This window comes from Oreochromis niloticus, unplaced genomic scaffold (assembly GCF_001858045.2).
Source record: "Oreochromis niloticus isolate F11D_XX unplaced genomic scaffold, O_niloticus_UMD_NMBU tig00000235_pilon, whole genome shotgun sequence".
NCBI lineage: Eukaryota > Metazoa > Chordata > Actinopteri > Cichliformes > Cichlidae > Oreochromis > Oreochromis niloticus.
The window spans coordinates 448378-475649 of NW_020327097.1; the positions used below are offsets into that span (position 1 = coordinate 448378).

At 42.2% G+C, this 27272-nt stretch overlaps 2 protein-coding genes and 1 long non-coding RNA gene across 3 annotated transcripts in view; all 3 read left to right on the forward strand.

The window, feature by feature from the left end:
- LOC109195581 (uncharacterized) overlaps window positions 1-27272 on the forward strand; it is a 375002-nt gene that overhangs the window by 77426 nt on the left and 270304 nt on the right. The gene's annotated exons all lie outside the window — the stretch shown is intronic.
- Window positions 248-1069, forward strand: LOC112844470 (uncharacterized). The gene is made up of 2 exons (XR_003217199.1): window positions 248-625; window positions 766-1069. It is a non-coding gene; the product is annotated as an uncharacterized LOC112844470 (long non-coding RNA).
- On the forward strand, window positions 1421-3219 carry LOC109195578 (nuclear factor 7, brain-like). The gene is made up of 2 exons (XM_019347821.2): window positions 1421-1613; window positions 1715-3219. Exon 2 carries the CDS (start codon window positions 1732-1734, stop codon window positions 3121-3123), a length of 1392 nt encoding a protein of 463 aa, XP_019203366.1. The 5' UTR covers window positions 1421-1613; window positions 1715-1731; the 3' UTR covers window positions 3124-3219.

The window sequence follows — 27272 nt, forward strand, 5'->3', positions numbered from 1 at the left end:
CATCTGGATGGATGATAACAACCTTCTGAACAATCTAGCAGGTGGATGGCCCACATCTATGGGACTGATTTCTGCTAATAACGCCCATTGTATGGACTGATAACAGCCGAAGCGGATGAATAAAGTCACCCGGTCGCTAGCTGTGCCATTACCCAGCATACACCTCTCCCTCCATAAATGCAATAAACGATACAAAAGTAATGGCCTATAATTAATTTATCTGCTGTATCTGCTGTTTCTCAGGTAGTTGTTTACATTATGTAATATATTGTGTTCAGTACACGTCACTACAATGTGATTTTGGAAATGTATAAATATACGAACAACAGGCTCTTCCGCGGAAATCTCTTGTCGTCAATAAGCAACGATTAGGGATCAGTATAGTATTCAATAGGAGGACCCTGCACGTCGATAAGTGAAGCAGAGGGAGCCTGACCATGCGTCACACATTTGACGAGTTGGGAGTGAGAACGTGTTGGCTGATCACACTAACCTTAACATCACAGACCATCCTTTGGTTCTTCTTCTGTTCCTCTGAAACTTCCTGTGTGGTGCCTTTCAAATTAAAAGCCCTCCCTGACTGTAAAGACTGGACTGTGCTGCAGCTGGTGGAAACAGTGTGTAGGTGTGTTGTGTTTGATGGAGGACTGAAGTGTGTGTCCAGCTGAGCTCTCTGTGTGCTCATATATACAGATGCTGATAAACACATGTTTGTATTTGGACCCTGTTACTGATCAGGACCTGCTGTGTGTTTCCTGTCCACAGGTCTACAAAGAGTCGCACTTCCTGCTGTGGTTCAGATGTTCAGCGTGTTGCTTTGTTTCTCACATGTTGGCTCCACGGTCTCTGCTGCTGTGGGCTGATGTCATGCAGCAATACAGCTGCTGAACATCTGGCCTTGTTTTGCTCCATCAGCAGATATTTGACTTTTAGATCACATGATATTTGCATGCAACCTTCAAACACGTGTGGAGAATTCATTATTTCTTTGAGAGATTTTTTAGTAAATAACAGAAAAAAGAAAGTAAGAGAAAAGCAAAACTTTAATTCTATAAAAGAGTAAAAATTCCACACACATGTAACTCACCACTGTGTGAACATCACAGGGGAGAAATCGTTTCTCTGAGTCAGAGATGAGTGTCAGTAACACAAAAGTCAAACTCAGTGTCATGCAGTGACTTTTACACAACCAGATCAGATGAACCAACTCACACTAAAACATGCATTTTGCTGCACTATTTACACTTATTTCTTTTCTTTCTGCTCTTTTATATATTTTGTAAAACCACAAAAAATATTTTATATCAGCAGCAATTTTTCTCAAACTGCTGCATCACAGCTTTCATGCTCTGACCTGCATGTGAAATGAGATATGCTGTCATACTCACTCATTTATAACAGGAAGTGGAAAGAAGCTCGATCTCTCACGTCACTCAAATGCGACAAACCAGGAAACAGGAAGTTCTTCGTCCTCAGTAAAGAGAGACGCACAGACGATCAGACTGAGTTCAGACCAAACTAGCAGCTTCCTCTAAGTGAGTCCAGCTGCACTAGAGAAAAATGGAAAACTCCAACACTGCTGCTTCAAGCTGCTGACGCTCCACACACTGAATGTGAGTTTGAGCAAAAACACGACTCAAAGGAAGTTTCAGTGAAGGTCGTAGAGGAGGGAGGGGAGCCAGGACTGACTGTACTGCCTGTCTGCTGTTTTCAGCTTCACTCACAGACTCAATGGCTTCCAGATCAGAGGAGGATCTCTGCTGTCCGGTCTGTCAGGAGGTCTTCAGAGATCCTGTTATTCTGTCATGTAGCCACAGCTTCTGCAAAGACTGTCTGAAGAGATGGTGGAGAGAGAGACCAACACACGAGTGTCCAGTTTGTAAGAGAAGATCTTCAAGGAATGAACCACCTTTAAACCGAGCTTTAAAGAACCTGTGTGAGTCGTTCTTACAGGAGAGAGATCAGAGAGCTTCAGAGGCTCTCTGCAGTCTGCACTCTGAGAAACTCAAACTCTTCTGTCTGGACCATCAGCAGCCAGTGTGTCTCGTCTGCTGTGCCTCAGAAAAACACACCAATCACAGATTCAGACCCATCGATGAAGCTGCACGACAACACAAGAAGGAACTTCAGGAAACTCTGGAGCCCTTAAAGAAGAAGTTAAAGGTTTGTGAAGAAGTTCAAGTGAAGTTTGATCAAACAGCAGAACACATTAAGGTCCAGGCCCGACACACAGAGAGGCAGATTAAGGAGCAGTTTAAGAAGCTTCACCAGTTTCTAGCAGAGGAAGAGGAGGCCAGGATGGCTGCACTGAGGGAGGAAGAGGAGCAGAAGAGTGGGATGATGAAGGAGAAGATGGAGGCTCTGAGCAGAGAGATAGCACCTCTTTCAGACACAGTCAGAGCCACAGAGGAGGAGCTGAGAGCTGAAGACGTCTCATTCCTGCACAACTACAAGGCTGCAGTGGAAAGAGTCCAGCGCTGCCCCCTGCTGGATGATCCACAGCTGCCCTCAGGAGCTCTGATAGACCAGGCCAAACACCTGGGCAACCTGACCTTCAACATCTGGAACAACATGAAGGACATGGTCTCCTACACTCCTCTCATCCTGGACCCAAATACTGCTCATCCAAAACTCATCCTGTCTGAAGATCTGACCAGTGTGAGACGAGGAGGAGAGAGGCAGCAGCTTCCTGATAATCCAGAGAGATTTGATTATTATAAATCTGTCCTGGGCTCTGAGGGCTTTAACTCAGGGACTCACAGCTGGGATGTCGAGATTGAAGAGAGTACATGTTGGAGACTGGGTATGTTTGTAGAGTCTTTGCAGAGGAAGGGATACAAACTGTCTGGATTTTGGACTATAGGGTTAGAGAAAGGTAAATATTTAGCATGGTCACCATCAGCTCCTCTCACTGATCTCTCAGTAGAGAAGAAGCTCCAGAGGATCAGAGTGAATCTGGACTGGAACAGAGGAAAGCTGTCGTTCTCTGATCCTGATACTAACACACACATACACACCTTCACACACACTTTCACTCACAGGATGTTTCCATACATTCGCAGTAATGGTAAAGCAAAGGTGTGTCCGTTGAAGGTGTCAGTGTCAGTGGAGCAGATGAGTTGAGGATGATGATGTTTCTAATGTTGTTTCCTGTCAGTGAATTGAAGCTGTTAAACTGCAGCTGTCCTCCTGCTGCCTCGTTGTTCCAAAGCTCTTTGTTTCTCTTTTAGTTCTCACTGTTTCTTTCTGTTTCTGCTGTCCACCTTTTCACATGGAAAATCATTTCACTGTTTCTCACTGAATGACTCCCCAAACTAGATTTGAAATTCTATCAAGTTTCTAATCATTACAAGTGATTCATGTTTCTATTTGATGTGTGTAAATGGAGATGATTTAGTTTGCTGGGATATGGACTGACATGTGTTGAATGGGAGGAGCAGTTTGTTGTTGTCTTCTTGTCTGTTTATGACAACAATAAATATATTGTTGAAACAATGATTCATGTTTAACTCCATATATGAAATGTTTCTGATCTTTGAATTCTGTTTGATTAAAGACTTTCTTCATGACACAAATGAGATTTCAGTGTATTAATAGAACTAAATAAGCTCAGAGTTGAAAGGCTGCAGTATTATGTACGTGCTTCACTGTCAGTATCTTCAGGGGGATTCAAAGGGAAACATCAAACTGCTGTAATGAGATAAACTAGTTGGGCTGAACACACTTATCTGTAGTTTGTCTCCATCCAGGATCATCAGAATATAATGAACATGTGTGAAGAGCCAAAAAATGCTGCTCCCCTCTCAGCATGATGAGCTCCAGCCTTTGTTAACAGGACAACAGGAAACATGAGACAACTTTCAGAGACAGTAACCAACTGTGGCCACAAGATGGCAGCAGCTGATCTGAGATCCTTTATTGGACAGAACGACTCTGTGACGTCATCAGAGAGACGGCCTTCACTTTGATAGATCTGACGTCATGTCTGCACTGCGATGATGAAAGCTGATAAACACATTGTTATTGATCCATGAAATCACCTCTGTCCTCTCAAGTGTAGCTGTTTACAGAGCTAAAGAAGTCCTTCATCATCAAAACAGAAAAACCTGGATTTTCTGTATTAAGTGACGTCATCCTCACTCTAACCTCTTACATACATTCTGTTCAGTTTTCCTGCTGTAAGAAATAAACTGTGTGGAAATATAAATGCAGGGAAACATCCATTAAGCACAGGTGAGCCGTTTGTTTCTGATTCACATTAAATGAGGCTTCAGGTGTAAATACCTCAGAAGTGTTTCTGAGTTCAGTAGAACCAGACCCAGTCAACCATCATGGCATCCACAGCACTACACAATGCAACAGAAAGGCCTTCATCATCTGCTGAAGCACCTCTGAACCACGACGGTCTCCCTGCATCTAAAAGCTGTTAGTCAGGATGGGATGCTGCTGTGATCGCTCACAGTTTACCTGTGAGATCTTTGTAAATATTGTCTTTGTTTCTGAAGGAAACACCTTTAGTCTGTTTTTATTTGGAGTGCAGATCTGGGCGTCCATCACTTTAACCTGCACACGTTTAGTTATTGAGTGTAGTTGATGTTTGGCAGCATTTTATAAGTGACAGTTCATGAACGGTGCAGGAACAGAGGACGCCTGACCATCCTACCTGTGTCAGTAAGAAAACTTTCATCACAACTTCACAACTTAACACAACTGAAACCTGAATTCTGTGTTGCATAGTTTACTAACAGTGTGTGCTAACACTGAAGTTAGCAGTTTGTTTCCTAAGAGCTGCTGGGACAAACCACAGTGAGCGGCTACAGAGTTTTAGTTAAGGTGGTTCTAATATGTGACCTGTTGAATTATTTACAGGGATTTATTTTTCATTTAAAGCATCATTTGTGAAGTTTTTATGAAGTTTAGTTCTTTTATGTTCTTTGTGTAACGTTTAGATTTTCTTCTCTTGTGTTTTAACTCTTCAGGTTTCCTGTAACAGAGATGTAAACCACCGTTTTCTGATGGTGCTGCACTGTGACATAAACACTGCCACTTTATTAGGTACACCTTGCTGACTGCAGGTTATAACCCCTGCTGGAAACATCCCCACAGATTCTGATCCTTATTGCCATGACAGCACCACACAGCTGCTCCAGATGCTGCAGGATGCTGGTCAGGGCTCTAAAAGTGAAACTTTTATTTATAAAAGTTTCACTTTTAGGACGATTATAATGATAAGTGGGCTAACTACTTTTTACATACAGGTCAGTGACGTATCCGGCTAAAGTAGTTAAGGTGTCGGACTAAATAGGATAGCTGTAATTGGGTCTATGCGAAATATTGGCATCAGTGTGTATTTAGGCTGTGTTTTGTGTTGTTGGGCTTGTTTTGTTTTTTTTTGTTTTTTTTTTTGATGGAAATACACATTGATTATCAATTTGTTGTGTTGTTGTAACTGGGAATATCCATCCTGTTATCTTCTTCTTTTGTTCTTTTTTTTTTAAATTAAAATCTAATAAAGTTTGGGTCATAAAAAAATAAAAACAGAAATGATGCTACTTGTATTCCATCATTTTAACATTGAGTCAAACCCACAACATGTATCTGACTTGAGTTTCTCTTTGTGTTTCCTCAGTTTCCCAGCATGCTCTGGCTGTGGTGGTGGAGGTGAATGAGGGGGAAAGGTCTGTCCTGCTGCTCTGTCTGTACTCAAGTTTTATACCTGACAACTCCACAGTGATGTGGACTCGCAGTGATATCGATCCCAAATTTGTACATCAACGAGGAGGAGGAGACGATGTTAGAGGACAAAACCAGCGTTACAGCAGGTGCACATCAATGAATCGCCATTTAAATCAACTGTATTGATTCAAGGAAACATCTAAAACCTGCAGGACACCGGCCACCGAGGCCTGGAGTTGGACACCCCTGTCCAAAGACAAAGTCAGTACTACAGACAAGGGTCAGAGGTCAAATAAAAAAAAAACAATCTTAAATTGTTGTGAAAGACTTTATGAAGTCAGCAGCTTTTTAGACCTAACCTCAGTGGAAACAACAAAACATGAACAGCAAAGCAGCTCCTACTGTTACAACCTTTGGAGTACATGAGGTCCCTTTCTCTATGGTCCTTCAGCTGCTGTGCAGAGATGTGGGCTCAGCCACACTTATATGAATATATTTACATAATATATTCATCACTAACTGATGTTTTAAACATTGGGAGATCTTTTTAAAGTGTGTCAGAATCAATGTTTTATGCTAATCAGAGATTTTAACGATCTGATCATGAAAACATTCATTATAATATTTCAGTAGTTTGTAATTGTAGCATCCTTTTATAAAATAATCCATTCAATTTGCATTAAAAATAAAAGGAGCGAAAAATATTATTATTGTATATGATCACTGGTTACCAGAGTCAGAGGTCATGGATGTAGATGTAGTCATTCAGGTCCAGTTACCATCAGAATGACTGCAGCATCTTATACACTTTATGTTGTGGTTTCTTGTCCTCTCAGACCAGCAGGTGGAGGTGAAGGTGGAGGAAGGCTCAGAGTCTGTCATCCTGCCCTGCAAAACAACACCTGACCTGCCTGAAGACACCACAGTGGAGTGGACTCGCTCTGACCTCAGACTCATCACAGTCCATGAGTTTTCTAACAGAAATGATGAGCTTATAACTCAGGACGACCTTTACACAGACCGAACAGAGATGAACAAAGACCTGCTGAGAACTGGAGACCTCAGTCTGACCCTGAAACAGCCCACAGAGAGAGACACAGGAGGATACATCTGCACCATCTACAGGGACAAAGATATCCTGAGACAGAAAGTAGCGCTGCAGGTCAAAGGTCAGTGTAATAAATGCAGGTCAGAGGTCAATGTTGTAAACAGAGGTCAGAGATCAGAAGCCATATTTTTTGTTTTTCCACAGAACCATTTCCATCTTGGGCAAAAACTCTGCTGGTTCTCATGATTCTTCTTGTGGTTTCTGGAGGTCTTTTATGTCATTTCTGGCACTGTTTCATGTCAGGTGAGTCTCTCCTACTACACTACCCATAATACCACTGGTTAGCAGGAGTCATCTGGTGGCTCGTTGACTGTTCAGAGCAGACACATGAGATCTTCATGGTCTCTGTGCTGATGTGTGTGAGACATGGGCGACTGTGGAGGCTCAGTCTGTCTGTTCTTCTGCTCTTCATCCAACATGTCTGCAGCACTTTACAGGACGCTGCAGACTAGTTACCAAAGAACGAGTCAGGAACACATCAGGAACAAACTGAGACACAATCTGACTGAGACTAGAAGACAAGGAGGGGACAGGGAGGTCATGTGACCATCACAGCTGCTGCTGATGTCTGTACAGTTTATATTCTTTTATGATTTGTTGTCCTCAGATTACCAAAAGGTGGAGGTGGATTCAGGGGTGGAGTCTGTCCAGCTGCCCTGCAAAACTGTAGTTAACTTCCTCAAAGACCCTAAAGTGGAGTGGACGGACAGAATGAACAGGAAAGTCCATGTTTACCAGAACGATTCTGAGCACCATGATGAACAGGACCAGATTTACAACAACCGAACAAAAATGAAGAGAAACTTACTGAAACCTGGAGACTTCAGTCTGACTCTAAAGTACCCCACAGATGGAGACACAAATACCTACACCTGCACTGTCTACAGCAAGAAGGGAAAGGAATCTATTAAGAAAGAAGTGGAACTAAGAGTCAGAGGTAAGAGGTCAAAGGTCATTGTGTACAGGTTTTTTCTTTTTCTTTTTTTCATATGATATCCAATTGTGATAGTTGAGTTCGAGGAATGGAGATGTATGGTATATACCTTACCTTACTTGCTTCAACCCAAAATCTCAATATGAATCAGTCAAATGAGGCAGATAGTGTTTATTGTGTAAATAGATGGGTTTATTGCTCAATTTTAGAAGTTAGCAACAATTTTCTGTAAGTTAAGCTCTGCTTCTAAAAGAAATATTTTCATAAAATACTGACAGATGATCATTTGCCACACATTATTTCAGGGTTTAACAGTCTTGGTCCTAAATCCTTGTACTGGATAACTGGTGACCAAACAACCTTTTTCTATCTGTGCTGGGCAGGCTGAAGGACGAGTGAGTGAGGTGTGAAAGAGGTGACTGACATGGGTTAGTGACACGGGGGTTCATAATGTTCACAATGGTATTTTATTAGTTGTTGGTTTAACCATGGATGAGGCGATGGCTGTTATTTTCTTTTCAATCACGTTACATGTTCATTGCTGGATTTATGGAAAAACATCAACTAATACTGCATGTCCATAATTATTAAAATGGATATAAATAAAGAATACTTACACTATAATGTTATTTAGAAGTGTAATGCAAAAAAATGGATTTTTACGCCTATTATGAATTTTACTGGAATACAAATACAAATACTTTCCCCCCTCAACAGATACAAATACTGGCTGCTTTGCACATCGCTACTCAGTATATACCGTGTGAGTAGAGCACTTGTTTGCCCTCCTGAGTCACTTGACTGTTTGCCAGAATTGCTTTTAGGCAGAGCAGAAGTCTTTTTCAATTGCCTCACTGAGCTCTTCCCTAGGGATGGGTATCGTTTAGGTTTTATCCCATACCAGTACCAAACCGGTACTTTTGAAACGGTCCCGGTGCTTAAACGGTGCTCGAACCGGTGCTTAAAGAATGGGGAACACAAACTTTGTCCAAAAACCTCTCATGTTTAGCTGTTTTTTTATAAAAAGATAACAATGTTAGCCTTTTCTGCAGCTATAGGGCATATATGGTCTCACTCTTGGCTGGAAGCAGTGCTTAAACAATGGAAAAAACACAAACTTTGTCCAAAAACCTCTCATGTTTAACTGTTTTCCACTTTTTCTTTGGTCATTTTAGCCTTTTTGGCCAGGGTGAAGGGAGTATCTGCCATCAAACAAGAAGACAGCCGCATGTAACTACGACGGTGTTTGCTAGTTCACCTTACATGCATTAATGTAATAACGTGGTTAGCCTACTCAACGTAAATTACACACGAACAACATTAAGCTACTCACGCAGAGAAGAACGGCTGCTGCTGCCATCATCATCCGTCATCATTTCTGCTACGCTGGCAGGGCTAGGGGCCAGGACTCTCCTCTTCAGGTTTTTGGGGGATGTTGCTAACTCCGGGTCCGATAACAGGCACCACACCCGTAGTAGGTACGGTGCATTCCTTGGCTTTAAAAAAAAACCCGCTATGCGTCGCCAGGTGTTTCATCAGATTTGAGGTGTTACCTCCTTTGACAGTATCACAGTATCAGCTTAAAGCACTTGTTGCAGGCTGCTGAGTTTGCATCTTTTGCTGTGAAGTACAGCCAGACTTTTGACCGCTTCGCCTTGGGCATTTTTAATCTGTAGCTCTGCTCTAAAAGAACGTACGTACCTGGGCCCGCCTACTATCCTCGGAAACATAAAATGATTGGCTAGAATCTGAAGTGTATGACATCTCAGGAAAATAAAGCACCGAAATGTGCGCTGCTTTTCGGTCTGGTTACTACCGTTTATGTCAGAACCGAACAGAATAATGGCACCGGATACCAGTACTCATCCCTACTCTTCCCACACCTGAGTTTTTACCTCAGCCACAAGAGGCCACATTAAGCTTGGCCTGCCAGTACCTATTAACTGCTTCCCTATGCTAACCAAGGACTCCTGATAGGACTCCTAATCATGGACTCATTCTAATCACTAATCATGGCAGCACAGGAACAAGCTCTGAGCACAAGATCGATAGAAGCGAGGGGTCTATCACACCAGGCAAGACCCCAGGTGCAGGCTGTGTAAAGATCTCCCAGAGACAATCCAGCACATAACAGCAGGGTGTAAGATGCTAACAGGGAGGGCATACATGGGACGCCATAACCAAGCTGCCGGCATAGTGTACAGGAACATCTGTGCAAAGTATGGCCTGAAATCCCAAGGTCAAAATGAGAGACTCCCCATATGGTGGTTGAGAATGAAGCTTAGATTCGCTGGGACTTGTAGATAAACATGAGCAAACTGGTGATGGCTAACCAACTGGACATAATAGTGGTGGACAAGCAGAGCAAGACGGCCGTAGTGACAGACATAGTCATATCGAGAGGCAGCAACATCAGGAAGAAGGAACACGAGAAGCTGGACAAATACCAAGGGCTGAGAGAAGAGCCTGAGAAAACAGAAGTTATTGAACTGACTTCTTTTTAAGACATTAGCTGGTCTGCAACAGGTTATGTTCAAAGCTTGAGGGTAAAATTAGTTGTCACAATGTTGAAGTGTCTTCATAGGATACCCCTCAGGTACCAAGTTCAGAGTTTCCTCCAGTGACCGTCTTGCTTCTGTGACAATAACACGAAGCTAAGACACAGTCAGCTGTGCTGCTGATTGGACACCAAAGACGACACTGTCTTTGTTCAGTGAACATATTTCAGACTGGAATCAGTCAAACATGTTTTGACTGCAAACATTTCACTTCATCTAGTCAAAAAAATGTTCTCAGAGTTGCTGCTGCTGTCTGAACAGCTCATGTTGTGCTTTGTTTTCCTCCCAGTTCCTCAGGTGGAGGTGGATTCAGGAGTGGAGTCTGTCTGGCTGCCCTACAAAACTTTAGTTAACTTCCTCAAAGACACTAAAGTGGTGTGGAGGGACAGTTCAGACAGGAAGGTTCATGTGTGTCAGAACATCTCTGAGCCTGAAGATCAGGGGTCCGTTCTTCGTACCTCGCTTACTACATCCAAGATCAAATCATCGCGCTAACCTTGAGCTCGCTAATCCGGTTCTCCGAACACACCTGTTGTTGACGATTAGTACAGCTGGATGAAGTAATGTGAGATCACTGGGTGGCTGAAAAGGGGCTACGCATCGATAGTAGAAACATTGATCGGCAACCCTGTGATTGGTCGGCGAAAATGTCGAAGGAGCGCGCTCAGTATTTTTCGGCAGCAGAGCAAGAACTCTTGATTGAGGGATTTCAGGAGTTTCAGAGTTTAATTAAAACGCAGGGGAACACTGCAAAGGCTGCAAAAGCAAGGAGAGAGGGCTGGCAGAAAGTTGCTGACAAATTAAACTCGTAAGTGATCCATGATATTACATTATATCATGTGATATTATTTTATTCCACATTATATTATATTACATCATATCCTCTTTCACATTAGAGCCACAACAGGACCCACTAGAACATGGGAAAAAGTAAAAGTGAAATATAAGAATATTCCACAGAATGGTAATATTTATCACTTATATTGCTTTTAGTCTATGACAAGAGACCCTGGAATAATCTGTTTGTTTGTTTATAACAGCAACCAAGAAAAGGGCAGAGCAAATAAAGACAGGTGGTGGTCCTGCACCCCCTCGTCACACCCCTTTTTGTACTGTGACATTTATTGACATTGTGGGTTTTTTGTGTGTAGTTTGACATAACACTCCATCACTTTTACCTGTTCCCATGCAAGGGGTGACTGAAGCATGCACAGTAAGTCGGGAGTAAGTATATACAGTACAGTAAGTATATATATATATATATATAGAGAGAGAGAGAGAGAGAGAGAGAGCGAGAGAGAGAGAGAGTAAATAATACCCTCACGGGAGAATCGATATCTCTCTATGAGCACACCGTCGCGCCGAGCTAAAGGATCCTGTCTATCCCGCAATATACGCTAAATTCTGTAAACTCTCCTTATCAATCTTGCACCTTCCTTGCTCGCGTACAAACGGACAGGACATGGCTGCGACAGACTTCCCAAATCCACCTTCGCTTTTTTAGCCGTGGTCTGTCATCTTGATTGCACGTAGTAATTTACTATTACTACTCTAAAATATGAATTACATCTGACATCTACTACATGTAATAGAATGATTAATGGTACATTTCCCTTTTTTTCGGAAATGACCTGTATGTATCTGTATGAAATCAATAAAAGAATCAAATGCTGCATTATCTTTAGTTACATTGGTAATATTTATTTATGGTAAAACAGTGGCGAAATATCGCTCTTGCTTTCATATAACTGCAGCGGACATACCTGAGTGGCCGCGATCTAATCCTGTTTACATAAAGTAAACCTGCAGGTTTACGCTTACGGATCTGTTGCTATGACAGCAAGTCCCAGATGAGCTTCGGAGAACCGAACGATCCAAGATCACGCGAAATCGTCAACATTCAAATCCGGCTAACTTACTTAGCGAGGTACGAAGAACGGGCCCCTGGTTTCATCTTCATGTTTCCCTCTCACCAGATAACCAAACCGATATCATGACCAGCAGCTTTACAGCTGTGGCTCCAGCAAACATCAGCTGATACTAGAAATTAATATTAAATAAATTCTAACAACAGCTGATCAAGCTTAAACGTGCTGCTGTTGTTTAACGCGACATCCGCTGGTTTCCTCTTTCTGGCGCAAAGTGGGCGATAAACAAACAAGAGAGAAAAGCCGATCAGCTGATCATTGATCAGTTTCATGATTGAAGTAGAAACAGGAGAGGAGAGAATGAGAGAAGAGGCAGCTGTGCAGCTTCAGCTTTGTGTCTTTTTCATTGTAGCTGAAGTCCGGGACAAACTGTGTTCCTTTTCACCTCAGTACGAAACGCGAAATATTTTCTCTGAATACCAGACGATTCTGTTTTTTAGGGGACGGTTGGAAACTCTAATAATTAACCTTATGAACAAAATAAAGTTCAACATCAGTAACATAGCACCCACCCAGCTGTATAGAAACTCCGTCATGCTAGCTAGCACGCAGTACGAAAATGTCAGCATACCGAAAATAAACTCCACCTAAACTTGGTTTATATCTGACCCAGACAGACTGCAGGTCATAACTTCTTACCTGAAGTTCAGTTCACCTGACACGCGGACCGGCGGCCGCTTCGGGTCTCTCCTCTTGCCTCCCTTTTCCTTCATCCACCTGCTGGCCTCCACCACTTGCTAATGTTATTGAATCTGTGGAAGCTCCGCGATATCCACCACACGAAGTAACGAGTAACGAGCCTATCTAAATCCTAGTAACGAGTAACGCGTTCCTGCTTTTGGCATAATAACTAGTTACCGTGCTCGTTACCACAATAATAACGTAGTTACTGTAACGCGTTACTTAATAACGCGTTAGTCCCAACACTGGTTATAAACAAACAAACAGATTATTTCAGGGTCTCTTTTCAAGAGACTAAAAGCAATATAAGTGATAAATATTACCATTCTGTAGAATATTCTTATATTTCACTTTTACTTGTTCCCATGTTCTAGTGGGTCCTGTTGTGGCTCTAATGTGAAAGAGGATATAATGTAATATAATATAATAAATTACTTACGAGTTTAATTTGTCAGCAACTTTCTGCCAGCCCTCTCTCCTTGCTTTTGCAGCCTTTGCAGTGTTCCCATGCGTTTTAATTAAACTCTGAAACTCCTGATATCCCTCAATCAAGAGTTCTTGGTCTGCTGCCGTAAAATACTGAGCGCGCTCCTTCGACATCTTCGCCGACCAATCACAGGGTTGCGGATCAATGTTTCTACTATCGATGCGTAGCCCCTTTTAAGCCACCCAGTGATCTCAGATTACTTCATCCAGCTATACTAATCGTCAACAACAGGTGTGTTCGGAGAACCGGATTAGCGAGCTCAAAGTTAGCGCGATGATTTGATCTTGGATGTGTCATTTGATCTTGGATGTAGTAAGCGAGGTACGAAGAACGGGCCCCAGGAGATGTCCTTACTGAATCATCAGAGCTGAACAGGTGATGGAGAAACAGGTTTACCTTTTAGGTGACATGAATGAGTTGAAGGGAAGTTATGAACTGTTTCTGAGAGACAAATAACACCAGGATCCTTTTCTACGTAGCTGACAGCTGGTAACTGTGCAGGGGCGGGTCTAGCAAAGTGTTGCCAGGGGGCCAGGTAGGGCATTAACAGGGAAAGGGGGGCACAAAGAAATACTTTTCTTTATTATTCTCATTTAAAATGTCTCGCTTTTAAAAAAATAATTATCTGAGTCTTACAACAAACGATTGATAGATTGATACATATATACCATCAGAACAGTGTACATCACTGTCACAACAGTGTTTGTTTTCATTCAAAGGCTTTATGATTTTTCCTATAATGGTGGGCCGGTCTCTAGGCAAAATGCCCGGGATGATTTTTTTGTCCCAGTCCAGCTCTGTATGCAGCTCATCTGCAGTCTGGTGTTACCTACATCTTCCTATTCAGAAGGCAGAATTTCCAAGTTCTGAGTACAATCAAAAGCAACACGACTGCAGTTTTTGTGTTGGATGTAAAAAGCAGGCTAGAATCATGGCGGCAGTCAATGACGGTCCAGGCGTGGGATTTCTCTCGTGGAAATGTGCACATTATTTTTCCTTTCTATTGGTAGGTGGCACAGTGCACTTGTGGCAAGTAAGCAAGCTAGAAGACTGGCAGTCTGGCTGGGTATCCAGTTACAGAAGCAACACATTAACAAGAGAATTCTGAGTAAAACCAAAGTTACTTTCCCTAGTAACTAGTTACTTTGAAAGTAACGAGTAACTTGAAGTAACTGAGTTACTTTTTTAGAGAAGTAACTAGTAATGTAACTAAGTTACTAATTTAAAGTAACTTACCCAACACTGTTTATAACAGCAACCAAGAAAAGGGCAGAGCAAATAAAGACAGGTGGTGGTCCTGCACCCCCTCGTCACACCCCGGCTTTTCGTACTGGGACATTTATTGACATTGTGGGTTTTTTTGTGTGTAGTTTTACATAACACTCCATCATTTTTACCTGTTCCCATGCAAGGGGTGACTGAAGCATGCACAGTAAGTTGGGAGATATATATATATATATATATATATATATATATATATGTATATCAGAGAGAGAGAGAGAGAGATGGTTAAGTAAATAATACCCTCACGGGAGAATCGATATCTCTCTATGAGCACACTGTCGCGCTGAGCTAAAGGATCCTGTCTATCCCGCAATATACGCTGAATTCTGAAAACTCTCCTACAAACGGACAGGACATGGCTGCGACAGACTTCCCAAATCCACCTTCGCTTTTATAGCCGTGGTCTCTCATCTTGATTACACGAAGTAATTTACTATTTGTGATGGCATGCCACACATGGTAAGTTCCACATCTCACCACCAGTTAATTCACCTTAATTTAATTTACAGTCACTACTTTAAAATATTCTACTTATTGTTCAATATTGTTTCTTTATTAAATGTATTTAGTTTTCCATCACACCTTCCAATGTTTATATGGCGTGCACACATATTAACCTTGCAAGGTCAAAGTTCTGTTTTATGTTATATTAATACATCTTTCTGTGTTTGAGTTACCTGGGGTTTGGCTTCTCCTCCTGTCTGGCAAAAGGTGTGGCAAAGGGCTGGGAGAGCTGAAGTACCACTGACAGCCTAATTGGATAGAACCACATGCTTCATTGCCTGGGGGGTGTTTCATGTTTGTTTAATTGTTTTGTATTAGTTGGTTATATGGCAGCCATTTTGTTTTCCCCCGTGTGTGTCATTTGGTTTAGCTAAACCAGTATTTAAGTTCCCCCCGTGTGTCATTTCAGCAGGTCAGTTTACCTTATGTTTGTTTGAGGTTTTGTTAATTATTATCTTGAGTTTAGTCTATTGAGTTGACCTCTTTTATTGGTCTGCCTGTTTAAGTTTTGGCTTTGTTAAATATATTTTCATATTTTTGGGTCAATAAAACCTAGTGATGGGTAGATGAGGCCTCGTGAAGCGTTTCAGCACATTCCCCAAACTGTATCGATACTGTGTCGACACAGTTTTGCTGTTTTGCTCCATACTGACACCTGCTGGACCTTAAATATCATTGCAGGCAACTTACTTGAGACTCCCAACAGACACGGATTCAATGACCTAGTCATACTTGTATACACTGTAAGGTATTGCACTTTCCATGGAATCATTTTATATCTTTTACATTGCAAATATTGTAGACATCTTTAAATATATTGTGAATGACCTTAAGCGAAAATTAAAATGAAAGTATTGTGAGTGTAATATTACCCATTTAAATGTAATAGTTTATTATAAATTTCTATTCAGAAAAATACGTTTATCTAATGTTTTTGCATTCAGTCTATTGCGTTGTTTTTTTTTACACCATTTCCCCAGCTTTGGAAAAAACACGCTCACAGGCACAGATGAAGCTGGGGTACAAAAACTGTAAAGCCAGGTGAAAAAGATTCTGATAAGATGTCTTCCTATTCCCCCAGTACGTTAAAGAATTCTCTGATCTTGGAATGTTTCTCTCCGACACTCTCCACAATAGTAAGGGGTTGGCAGTCCTTTATAATAAAATTCAGGACTGCCTGGTCCAGAACAATCTTCCTAGATGCTTGATTTCAAAATAATAAAACACATATTAATAAAAAAAATGTTGATAAAGCTGTTCAGTGTCAATATAGGCCGACCTGTGTTCATTCTCGGTGTGTTTGTCTCCTCATTTTCATGTTTGGCTCCTGAATGCCTAAACACTGAGGAGGTGCTTTTGTTTGTGTAAGAAGGTCCGCAGAACAGATGCGACATTTAACCTGCATAAAATGAAATAAATAATTTACACTGCAAGTCACATTGCTGTTTTTCCTATTCTTATAGATTACACTGAAAGAAAGAAAAACAAACAGTTACCTTATTTGCAGTTTAAAGATCAAAATGATCCCACACAGCAGAAACATTTATTTTTCTTTGGGGCTCCATTTTGTTATGGATGGATATATATATATATATATTGGCATGCAGAGGAATCTCAACAAAGAAGCTCAGAGAGAGATTGCAGTTCTACCCCAAACTGATAAGTAGGTAGGGGGAGCTGTTTATTAAACACTTCCCTGTACCACACTGTGCTTCAGAGGGTCAATAACCACAAGCCTGAACTCACTCATGGTACTACATTCTTTCATCAAATAACTGTCATTGAAATCACTACAGCATAAACACAACATTCAATGCAACAGCCAAAAGCAACGTAAACATAAACAAGAACATGAAAACAGCAGCACATGTCCCAAGGCATGATGGGAGAGAACCAGCCACTCCCCCAACACGCCACAATATATTTACCTTTGTGAGAGTAATTTTGTGTTTTTCCGTTGGCAGATGCGGATGCGGTACCTTTTAAACACAGTTTGGCGAGTTGGCAATGAGCGATACAGCAGCTGTATCGATCACGTGACTTTTTCTTAAAGCGACGCACGCACCGATACAGGCATCGCTCTGTGAGCTTGGTACATGTGTCGGTGCGTCAGTGTTGCTGGACCCATCACTAATAAAACCCCTTTTTTGAATTAAACCACCTGTGTCCTTTATGCTTTACTGCTTGGTCCCTGACAATTGGTGGCAGCAGTGGGATCATCCAGTATTGGACACAGGTCTTCTTTTTTTTTTCCTTTCTTCTGTTTTCCCCATGAGGAAGAAGAATGCATCGTGGTGGTAAGAATGAAAAGAAAAAGGGATCTGCTCAGCAAACCTGCGAAGAGGAGGAAAATGGAGCATCGGGAGTCACTGAAGTTGTGGAGAGAGTGGAAAAGGAGCCTACTTTGTCTGATCTAGTCAATATGCTACATGCTCACATAGGACAACAGGACGTCCGGGATGCAAAACAGAGTGAGTTAAATGCACGACAAGAACAGCGATTTAAAGCCCTTCAACATCAATTTAGACTTCTGAAGTCAGAAATCCACGTCAGACCATCACCATCAGATTCTGCAGAAGCTCGCGCTGAATCATTAGAGTCTGATATTCATCCTTCTTCCTCTGCTCAGCAGGCCCAGGCTGAACCAGTTATGACTAATTCCAATCCAGCCATTTTACCAGCATTTCAGTTTCCCCTACAAATAGAGGGCAGATTGGAAAGATTAACTGAAGCTGATGATATTGAACATTTCCTGATCACATTTGAACGTATGGCTGCAGCTTATCGATGGCAGAAATCAGATTGGGTTTTTCGTTTGATACCCTTGCTTACTGGTAAAGCTAGAGGTGCCTACGTTCACATGGACATTGATGATTCATTAGACTATGATAAAGTGAAATCAGCTATTCTGTCAAAATATGACATTAACCCTGAAACATATAGGCAACGATTCAGATCCCTGGATGTTCAACCAGATGAAAGCCCTCGTGAGCTATATGCGAGACTAAAGGAGCTTTATGGAAAATGGATCCAGCCAAAGGGTAAAACTATTCATGACACTGGTGAAACTATAATCTTGGAGCTTCAGGTTTGGATCAGAGAACACAACCCTGGTTCAGCAATGGAAGCGGCTCGGTTAGCTGACGTTTTTGTTGCTGCCAGAAAGAAGGGGCAAGCTTGGAGCCATAATGCATGGAAGGCGTCGAGGGACACCCGGAAGATACCTCAGCAAAACCATCTGGATTCAGCAAATACAAGCACCAGTAAGACCCCTCAGTCTATCACTAGACCACCAAAGGCCTCCAGTAAGAAGATCATTTGTTATCTTTGTGGATTAGAGGGCCATACGAAACCTATGTGCCCAAGAAATTCTGCTAAAATGGTGCAGATGTGCTTTGCCCCCCATTCCAATGTTGATCCTGAGCAGGAGAGTGACAAATCCATCAAAATGAGTCAGATTGAAGTGAATGGGGTTCTACTCAATGCCCTTCTTGACTCTGGCAGTTCTCGGTCTCTTATTCACTCAGATTTTGCACCACCTAATATTGTTCGCACCAGTGATACAATTCCAATCTGTTGTGTCCATGGAGATGAAAAAAGATACCCGACAGTAGTGATGGGTCCTGCAAAACTGACGCACCGACACATGTATCAAGCTCACCTAGCGATGCCTGTGTCGGTGCGTGCGTCACTTTAAGAAAAAGTCACGTGATCGATACAGCTGCTGTATCGCTCATTGTCAACGCGCCAAACTGTGTTTAAAAGGTACCGCATCCGTATCTGCCAACGGAATGAGTCGCCACCAAAAATTCCCCCACAAAATTACTCTGGCAAAGAAAAAAAATTACACATCTCTCCATAACAAAATGGAGCCCGAAAGAAAAAGAAACGTTTCTGCTGTGTGGGATCATTTTGATCTTTTAACTGCAAATAAGGTAATAGTTTGCTTCACTGTAATCTATCAGAATAGGAAAAACAGCAATTTGACTTGAAGTGTAAATTATTTATTTCATTTTATGCAGGATAAATGTTGCATCTGTTCTGCGGAGCTTTCTTACAAACAAAAGCAAATCCTCAGTGTTACAGTCCTGAATTTTATTATAAAGGACTGCCAACCCCTTAGTATTGTGGAGCGTGTCAGAGAGAAAAATTCCAAGATCAGAGGATCCTTTAACGTACTGGGGGAATAGGAAGACATTTTATCCGAACCTTTTCCACCTGGCTTAACAGTTTGTGTACCCCAGCTTCATCTGTGCCTGTGAGTTTTCCAAAGCTGGGGAAAAGGTGTAAAAAACAAACAAACAAACAAAACGCAATAGACTGAATGCAAAAAGATTGGATAAACTTATTTCTCTGAATAGAAATTTATAATAAACTCTGAGTCGAATGGGTAATATTACATTCACAATACTTTCTTTTTAATTTTCACTTAATGTCATTCACACTATATTTTAAAGATGTAAATGGCCTGTATTTGTATAGCACTTTAGTAGTCCCTAAGGACCCCAAAGCGCTTTACACATCCAGTCATCCACCCATTCACACACTGGTGATGTCTACAATATTTGCAATATAAAAGATATAAAATGATTCCATTGAAAGTACAATACCTTACAGTGTATAAGTATGACTAGGTCATTGAATTGTTGTGAAATGTTGTGAGTCTCAAGTAAGTTGCCAGCAATGATATTTAAGGTCCAGCAGGTGTCAGTATGGAGCAAAACAGCAAAACTGTGTCGAAACAGTGCCGATACAGTTTGGGGAATGTGCTGAAACGCTTCACGAGGCCTCATCTACCCATCACTACCCGACAGCTGACATCTACATTAAAGTTCAGGACCAGATGTATCTGCTGAATGTGGGTGTTGTGAACAGTTTGCCTTACTCTGCTGTGTTAGGGCGTGACCTTCCTGTGCTTTTTGATTTGTTGGAGTCTGAGCAGACTGAGGAGTGTAATGTAGCCGTTACCAGAGCTCAGGCTAAGAAAGTGAGTACCCACTCTGAGACCCTGAGTGCCCTGCCTTTTTTAATGAGGAGTTTGAAACAACTGTGGTGAAGCCAAGGAAGACCCGCAGACAAAGAAGGCAGGAGAAATTCAAATTTTCACCTGTGGAGACACTAACAGACGCTGAGCCAACATCGTCACCCTTAGGGTTTAATATTCCAATTGAAATTGCTGAACTCCAAAAAACTGATCAATCTTTAATATCTCTTTTCCAGAAGGCCAAAGAAAAGGAACCTGGAGTGGAACAGGTTCTCAACAGTGAGTACATCTTGCAAAATGACATTCTCTATCGTCAGCAGGGGTTGGTGCTGCAACTGGTGGCTCCCCAGAAGGTGAAAAACGCCATTCTCACCTTGGGGCATTCTGTTCCCTGGGCTGGCCACCTTGGTAAACACAAGACCACAGCTCGCATCAAACATAATTTCTACTGGCCCGGTCTTAGCAAAGATGTGGCTCAGTTTTGTAAAAGTTGCCCACAGTGTCAGATAACATCTGTTAAAATCCCCCATAGAGCTCCACTCCAACCTCTCCCTGTCATCGGCACTCCTTTTGAGCGTCTTGGAATGGATATTGTAGGGCCTGTTGAGAGGAGCAAAGCAGGAAATCGTTACATGCTTGTTGTAACAGATTATGCCACAAAATATCCTGAGGTGTTCCCTTTAAAATCTATAAAGGCCAAGCCCATTGCATTTTGTTTAGTGCAGTTCTTTGCAAGAGTTGGGTTTCCACGAGAAATACTAACTGATCAAGGCACTAACTTCATGTCCACTTTGTTAAAACAAGTTTATCAGTTGTTGGGTATCCAGAGCCTGAGAACTTCACCATACCACCCTCAAACTGATGGGCTGACAGAACGCTTTAACCAGACATTGAAACAGATGCTCAGAAAGTTTGTCAACGACAGTGGTAACGATTGGGATCAATGGCTGCCATATCTACTGTTTGCTTATAGAGAAGTCCCCCAAGCCTCCACAGGTTTCTCCCCTTTTGAGCTGTTGTATGGTTATGAGGTTCGTGGCCCTCTAACTCTGTTAAAGGAGATCTGGGAGGGAGACAAGGCAGAGGAGAGACCCAAGAACATTTTGTCTTATGTCATTCAGATGAGAGAACGGTTGGAGAAAATGAGCGAACTTGCTCAATCACATATGGTGGAGGCCCAGCAGCAGCAGAAGTCTTGGTATGATAGATCTGCTCGTCAGCGTTCGTTTGAGCCAGGACAAAAGGTGCTCGTGCTCCTCCCCAGTGACAATAACAAATTGTTGGCAAAGTGGCAGGGGCCATTTGAAGTTATGAGGAAACTGGGACCCACCACATATGAGGTGTCCACCCCAGGGCAGTTGCGCTCCAGCAAGGTCTTGCATATAAACCTTCTGAAGGAGTGGGTGGAGCGTATTGAACACAAGGCGGATGCAGTGCTCATACGGCGAGTGCCTGAAGAAGATGAAGCAGATGAGCAATATCTACCACCTGCTGGCTCTCTAGATTATGATCTCAGCCATCTCCCAGAGGACAAGCAGCAGCAGGTGAGAGAAATGTGTAAATCAGCAGTCTTTCAAGAGAATCCAGGGAGAACTGACATTGTCGAACATGATATTGTGGTACGAGAAGGTGCCTCTGTGAGACGATTAAGTTACAGGATCCCAGAACGTCTGCTGCCTTCATTGAAGAAGGAAATCGATTTGATGCTATCCCTAGGGATCATTGAAAGATCTAAGAGCGAGTGGTGCAACCCTGTGGTCTTGGTACCCAAAAAGGATGAGAGTATGAGGTTCTGTATTGATTTCAGGTACCTGAACTCCATATCCATGTTTGACTCCTACCCGACACCAAGAATTGATGATCTACTTGAACGTCTGGGAAAAGCAAGGTACCTGACCACAATAGATTTGTGTAAGGGTTACTGGCAGGTCCCACTTACTCAACGGTCCAGAGAGTTCACAGCATTCAGAACACCATGGGGGCTTTTCCAATTCACAGTTTTGCCATTTGGATTACATGGAGCTCCAGCCACTTTCCAACGGCTAATGGATCAAGTATAACATGACTGCTCTGACTTTGCTGCTGCTTACTTGGATGATATTGTTATCCACAGCAACACCTGGGAGGAGCATGTGGAACACCTGCGAACTGTTCTGGAACACCTGCACTCAGCTGGGTTCACGGTGAATCCGTCAAAGTGTGTTTTCGCTGCTGCTGAGACAGAATACCTGGGCCATGTCATCGGCAAGGGGGTTATCAGGCCACAGGTCAGCAAAATCGAGGCCATGGAATCATCCCCCCTGCCCCAAACAAGGAAGCAGCTGAGATCCTTTTTGGGCATGGCAGGTTTCTACCGTCGTTTCATCCCTCAGTTCTCCAACAGAGCAGCTCTGCTCACAGACCTGACGGGATCACACTCCCCCAATTACATCCAGTGGACAGAGGAGGCAGTGGCAGCATTTCATGACATCCAACAGTCACTAAGTAAGCAACCGGTTTTGTACAGTCCCAACTTTGATGAACCGTTCATATTACAGACGGATGCTTCAGATCGGGGCCTGGGAGCTGTTCTCCTTCAGGGAACCATGGAAGGCCGCCATCCAGTGGCATACATCAGCCGGAAACTGTTTCCACGGGAAGTTCAGTATTCCACAGTAGAGAAGGAGACCTTAGCGATCAAGTGGGCCCTGGACTCCTTCCGCTACTATCTACTGGGAAGAGACTTCACTTTGGAAACTGATCATAAAGCACTCCAGTGGCTTGAGCAGATGAAGGACACAAATGGGCGAATAACCCGCTGGTACCTGGCCTTACAGCCGTTCCGATTCACTGTCCACCATGTACCAGGCAAGGAGAACCTTACTGCTGACTATCTCTCTCGCTGTTCCAGCGAGAGCTCTGAAGAGGGGAGGTGTGTGATGGCATGCCACACATGGTAAGTTCCACACCTCACCACCAGTTAATTCACCTTAATTTAATTTACAGTCACTACTTTAAAATATTCTACTTATTGTTCAATATTGTTTCTTTATTAAATGTATTTAGTTTTCCATCACACCTTCCAATGTTTATATGGCGTGCACACATATTAACCTTGCAAGGTCAAAGTTCTGTTTTATGTTATATTAATACATCTTTCTTTCTCCGAGTTACCTGGGGTTTGGCTTCTCCTCCTGTCTGGCAAAAGGTGTGGCAAAGGGCTGGGAGAGCTGAAGTACCACTGACAGCCTAATTGGATAGAACCACATGCTTCATTGCCTGGGGGGTGTTTCATGTTTGTTTAATTGTTTTGTATTAGTTGGTTATATGGCAGCCATTTTGTTTTCCCCCGTGTGTGTCATTTGGTTGAGCTAAACCAGTATTTAAGTTCCCCCCGTGTGTCATTTCAGCAGGTCAGTTTACCTTATGTTTGTTTGAGGTTTTGTTAATTATTATCTTGAGTTTAGTCTATTGAGTTGACCTCTTTTATTGGTCTGCCTGTTTAAGTTTTGGCTTTGTTAAATATATTTTCATATTTTTGAATCAATAAACCCCTTTTTTTTAATTAAACCACCTGTGTCCTTTATGCTTTACTGCTTGGTCCCTGACACTATTACTACTCTAAAATATGAATTACATCTGAAATAATCAAATACATGAAATAGAATGAATAATAGTACATTTCCCTTTTTTAGGAAATGACCTGTATGTATCTATATGAAATCAATAAATGAATCAAATACTGCATTATCTTTAGTTACATTGATAATATTTATTTATGGAAAAACAGTGGAGAAATGTCGCTGTTGCTTTCTTATAAATGAAGCGGACATACCTGAGTGGCCGCGATCTAATCCTGTTTACGTAAAGTAAACCTGCTCCCAAGCAGGTTTACGCTTATGGATCTGTTGCTATGACAGCAAGTCCCGGATGAGCTTCGGAGAACCGAACGATCCAAGATCACGCGAAATCGTCAACAATCAAATCCAGCTAACTTACTTAGCGAGGTACGAAGAATGGACCCCAGGACCCTGTTTACAGAGACCGAACGAAGATGAATGAAAACTTCCTGCAAACCGGAGACCTCAGTCTGAACCTGAAATACCCCACAGATGGAGATAACAACACCTACACCTGCACCGTCTACAGCAAGGAGGGAAAAACCCTGATGAAGAAACAAGTGGAGCTGAAAGTCAAAGGTCAGAACATAATTAGTTTTCACCTGTATTTCATGTGATACCCAGTTGTGACCTTTTTTACACTAAATCCTGTCCATGCAGCCTCTAAACCAGCAGAGTTCCTCAGTGAGCTGGAAACAGTGAAACTTACTGAAAAATAGCATCACACTGATTCTGATATGAATCAGCTGAATGAGGCAGAATACACTTGAATCGATCTGAATAATAGTAACTGACAATTAAATGCAGGGAGGTGTATAAACACTCGCTTCATAGGACACCCCTCAGCTCTGTGTCAGAGTGGACTCAAATGTTTTCAGTGCAAATATTTCACTTCATCCGGTCAAAGAAAATGTGCTCAGTGTTCGTGCTGCTGTTTTTACAGCGCACATTGTGCTTTGTTTCCCTCTCAGTCCCCATTGTGGAGGTGGAGCAGTCGGGGGTGGAGTCTGTCCAACTCCCCCTCCAAATTAAAGTTAACCGGCTGAACGACTCGAAAGTGGAGTGGGTGGACAGTTCATACAGGATGCTCTACGTGTACCGGAACAACTCTGACCAACCTGAAGAACAGGACCGCCGATACAGAAACCGAACAGAGATGAATGAAGACCTGCTGATAACTGGAGACCTCAGTCTGACTCTGAAACACCCCACAGACTGGGACAGAGGGCCCTACACCTGCACCGTCTACAGCGGGGAGGGAAACATCCTGATGAGGAAACAAGTGGACCTGAAAGTTGCAGGTCAGTGCTGCAGTGTGCGTGTGTGTGTGTGTGTGTGTGTGTGTGTGTGTAATCCAAGTTTCATGGGATCTGCTTGAACTTCATTTTCATATTATATAAAGCAGTGGTTCCCTGGTGGTGAGTAGGGATGGGTATCATTTAGGTTTTATCTGATACCAGTACCAAACTGGTACTTTTGAAACGGTGCCGGTGGTTAAATGGTGCTTAAAGAATGGAGAACACAAACTTTTTCAAAAACCTCTCATGTTAGCTGTTTTTTTTTTTGTTTTTTTTGTAAAAAGATAACAATGTTAGCCTTTTCTGCTGCTACAGGATGTGAGTGAAGTTGCACCAACCCCCCCCCCCACCTTCTTCAAATCCAACAAAAGTGGTATCAAACGTTTGTGCTACGTTTATGCTGCAAAAATTTTGTTTGTGTCGCTATCATTTTAAAGATATCAATAGAAATTTCTAGAGGTCATCAGAGGTCAACCAGCCCCCCCACATTAATGGAATCCCAAAAGGAAAAATCCAAAAGGAAATCCCAAAAGGTTGATTCTGTTCATCTGGACATTTTCAGTTGGAGAAACGTTTCGTCACTCATCCAAGTGACTTCTTCAGTCTCAGCTGACTGCAGGTTTCCCCAAACCTTATAAACACAACATTTGCATAGTGAAGGAAACCAGCCCACTGAAGGAACAATGTGCTGTGAGGTCAGTTCCATGATTGTTAGTATGCAAATTCTTATGACCATTGATCAATGACAACTAATCAAAGTCTACTGATCAATGGCCATGAGTACCATTCACAGAAAGTGGGGAATGGCTACAATCACAGCATTGTAGGATGGCAAAAGACGTACCCTTGGGCCCCCCTTCTCGATTCAGAGATGGTCAGCATCCTGACAGCCCGATGGACGAAGCTGTCTCTCAGTCTCTCTCTCAGCTAGCTACATCCAACTTTTTCATCCAGACTAAAAAAGAACACACAGATAAAAAACTAAATACAACAACAAAAACAACATGACATAAATATTAAATGAAGGAAGAAAAATTGAAAAATATTACAGTCTGACATGCAGCTCTATGGTTTGTTGCACCTTCTTTGAGGATTGCATGGTCTGAATTTGGGGAAAGTGGCAGCCGTCATTTCTTGTGAATAATTTCTCACTGTAAGTAACTAATGTGTATTTATATAGTGCTTTTGTTTTTCTGCCACTGTAAATAAGAATGCGCTCTTTCCTTGATTAGATAAAGGTTACTCTGACTCACTGCTCCACCTTGTGGCTGAAATTGCTATTACATAGAAGTGCAGCTAAGCCCCAGGTCCAACTTCAATTTTTTTTTTAAATTTGTTCGTCTTTTGATAATTAAACTCTAATTACTTATGTCTGTAGTTGTAGATGGTTGGTGGTTATTAAACACAAGAAGTACTGCACTGACTTGAACATCCTGTCAGTCTTTTAAATATAAGATTACATTTTGCTGCTCTATAAGTTGTGATATAAAGTTGCAGAAATCTCTGTTATATTCAAGGATTACTAACAAATACTACTATTTCCCTGGTGAACAAAAAGATTAAAATGTAACTGGGATAAAACTTTAGAGTACTAAGATTCCTCACATCATGTTCACCAGGGAGGACAAAGGATAACTGTTTGCTGAGCTGAGGCCTATATGCAGTCCACCTTTGTTTTTGCATCTTCGTTCACTTTGAAATAGTTCCACACGGCTCACTTGTCTCGCCTTCTTCCAGCTCCGAGCTGCAGCTGGGGCCTGGGGGCGGGCACTCGGCGCCTGTGATTAACCCCTTACATGCCGCTCAAACATAGACAGGTCTCAGACCGTGGTATTGGTCCCCAGTATCGGGGAACTTTTAACGAGAACTTTAGAAAATGTGGTATCGAGGCCGATACCAGATACCGGTATGGATATCGGTGCATCCCTAGTGGTGACGTCAACAAAAAACACATTTCCTGTTTGCATACATTTTTTACAAATAAGATATTATGGGAGAAGGAGGGAGGAGTGTGCATAACACAGGATGAATGGACTCAAATATGGAAAGAACAATGGAAATGCACTACCTCACAAAGATGGAGGGAATTTGGATGGAAAATTTTGATTAGGTTCTTTATCACCTCTTACCAAAAGATTTATTATGATGGGAATCCCCCGTATGCTGGAGAAAATATGGACACAGATGACTACACCTCTGATATTTGCAGGCAGAATTTTAAACCTTGGGTG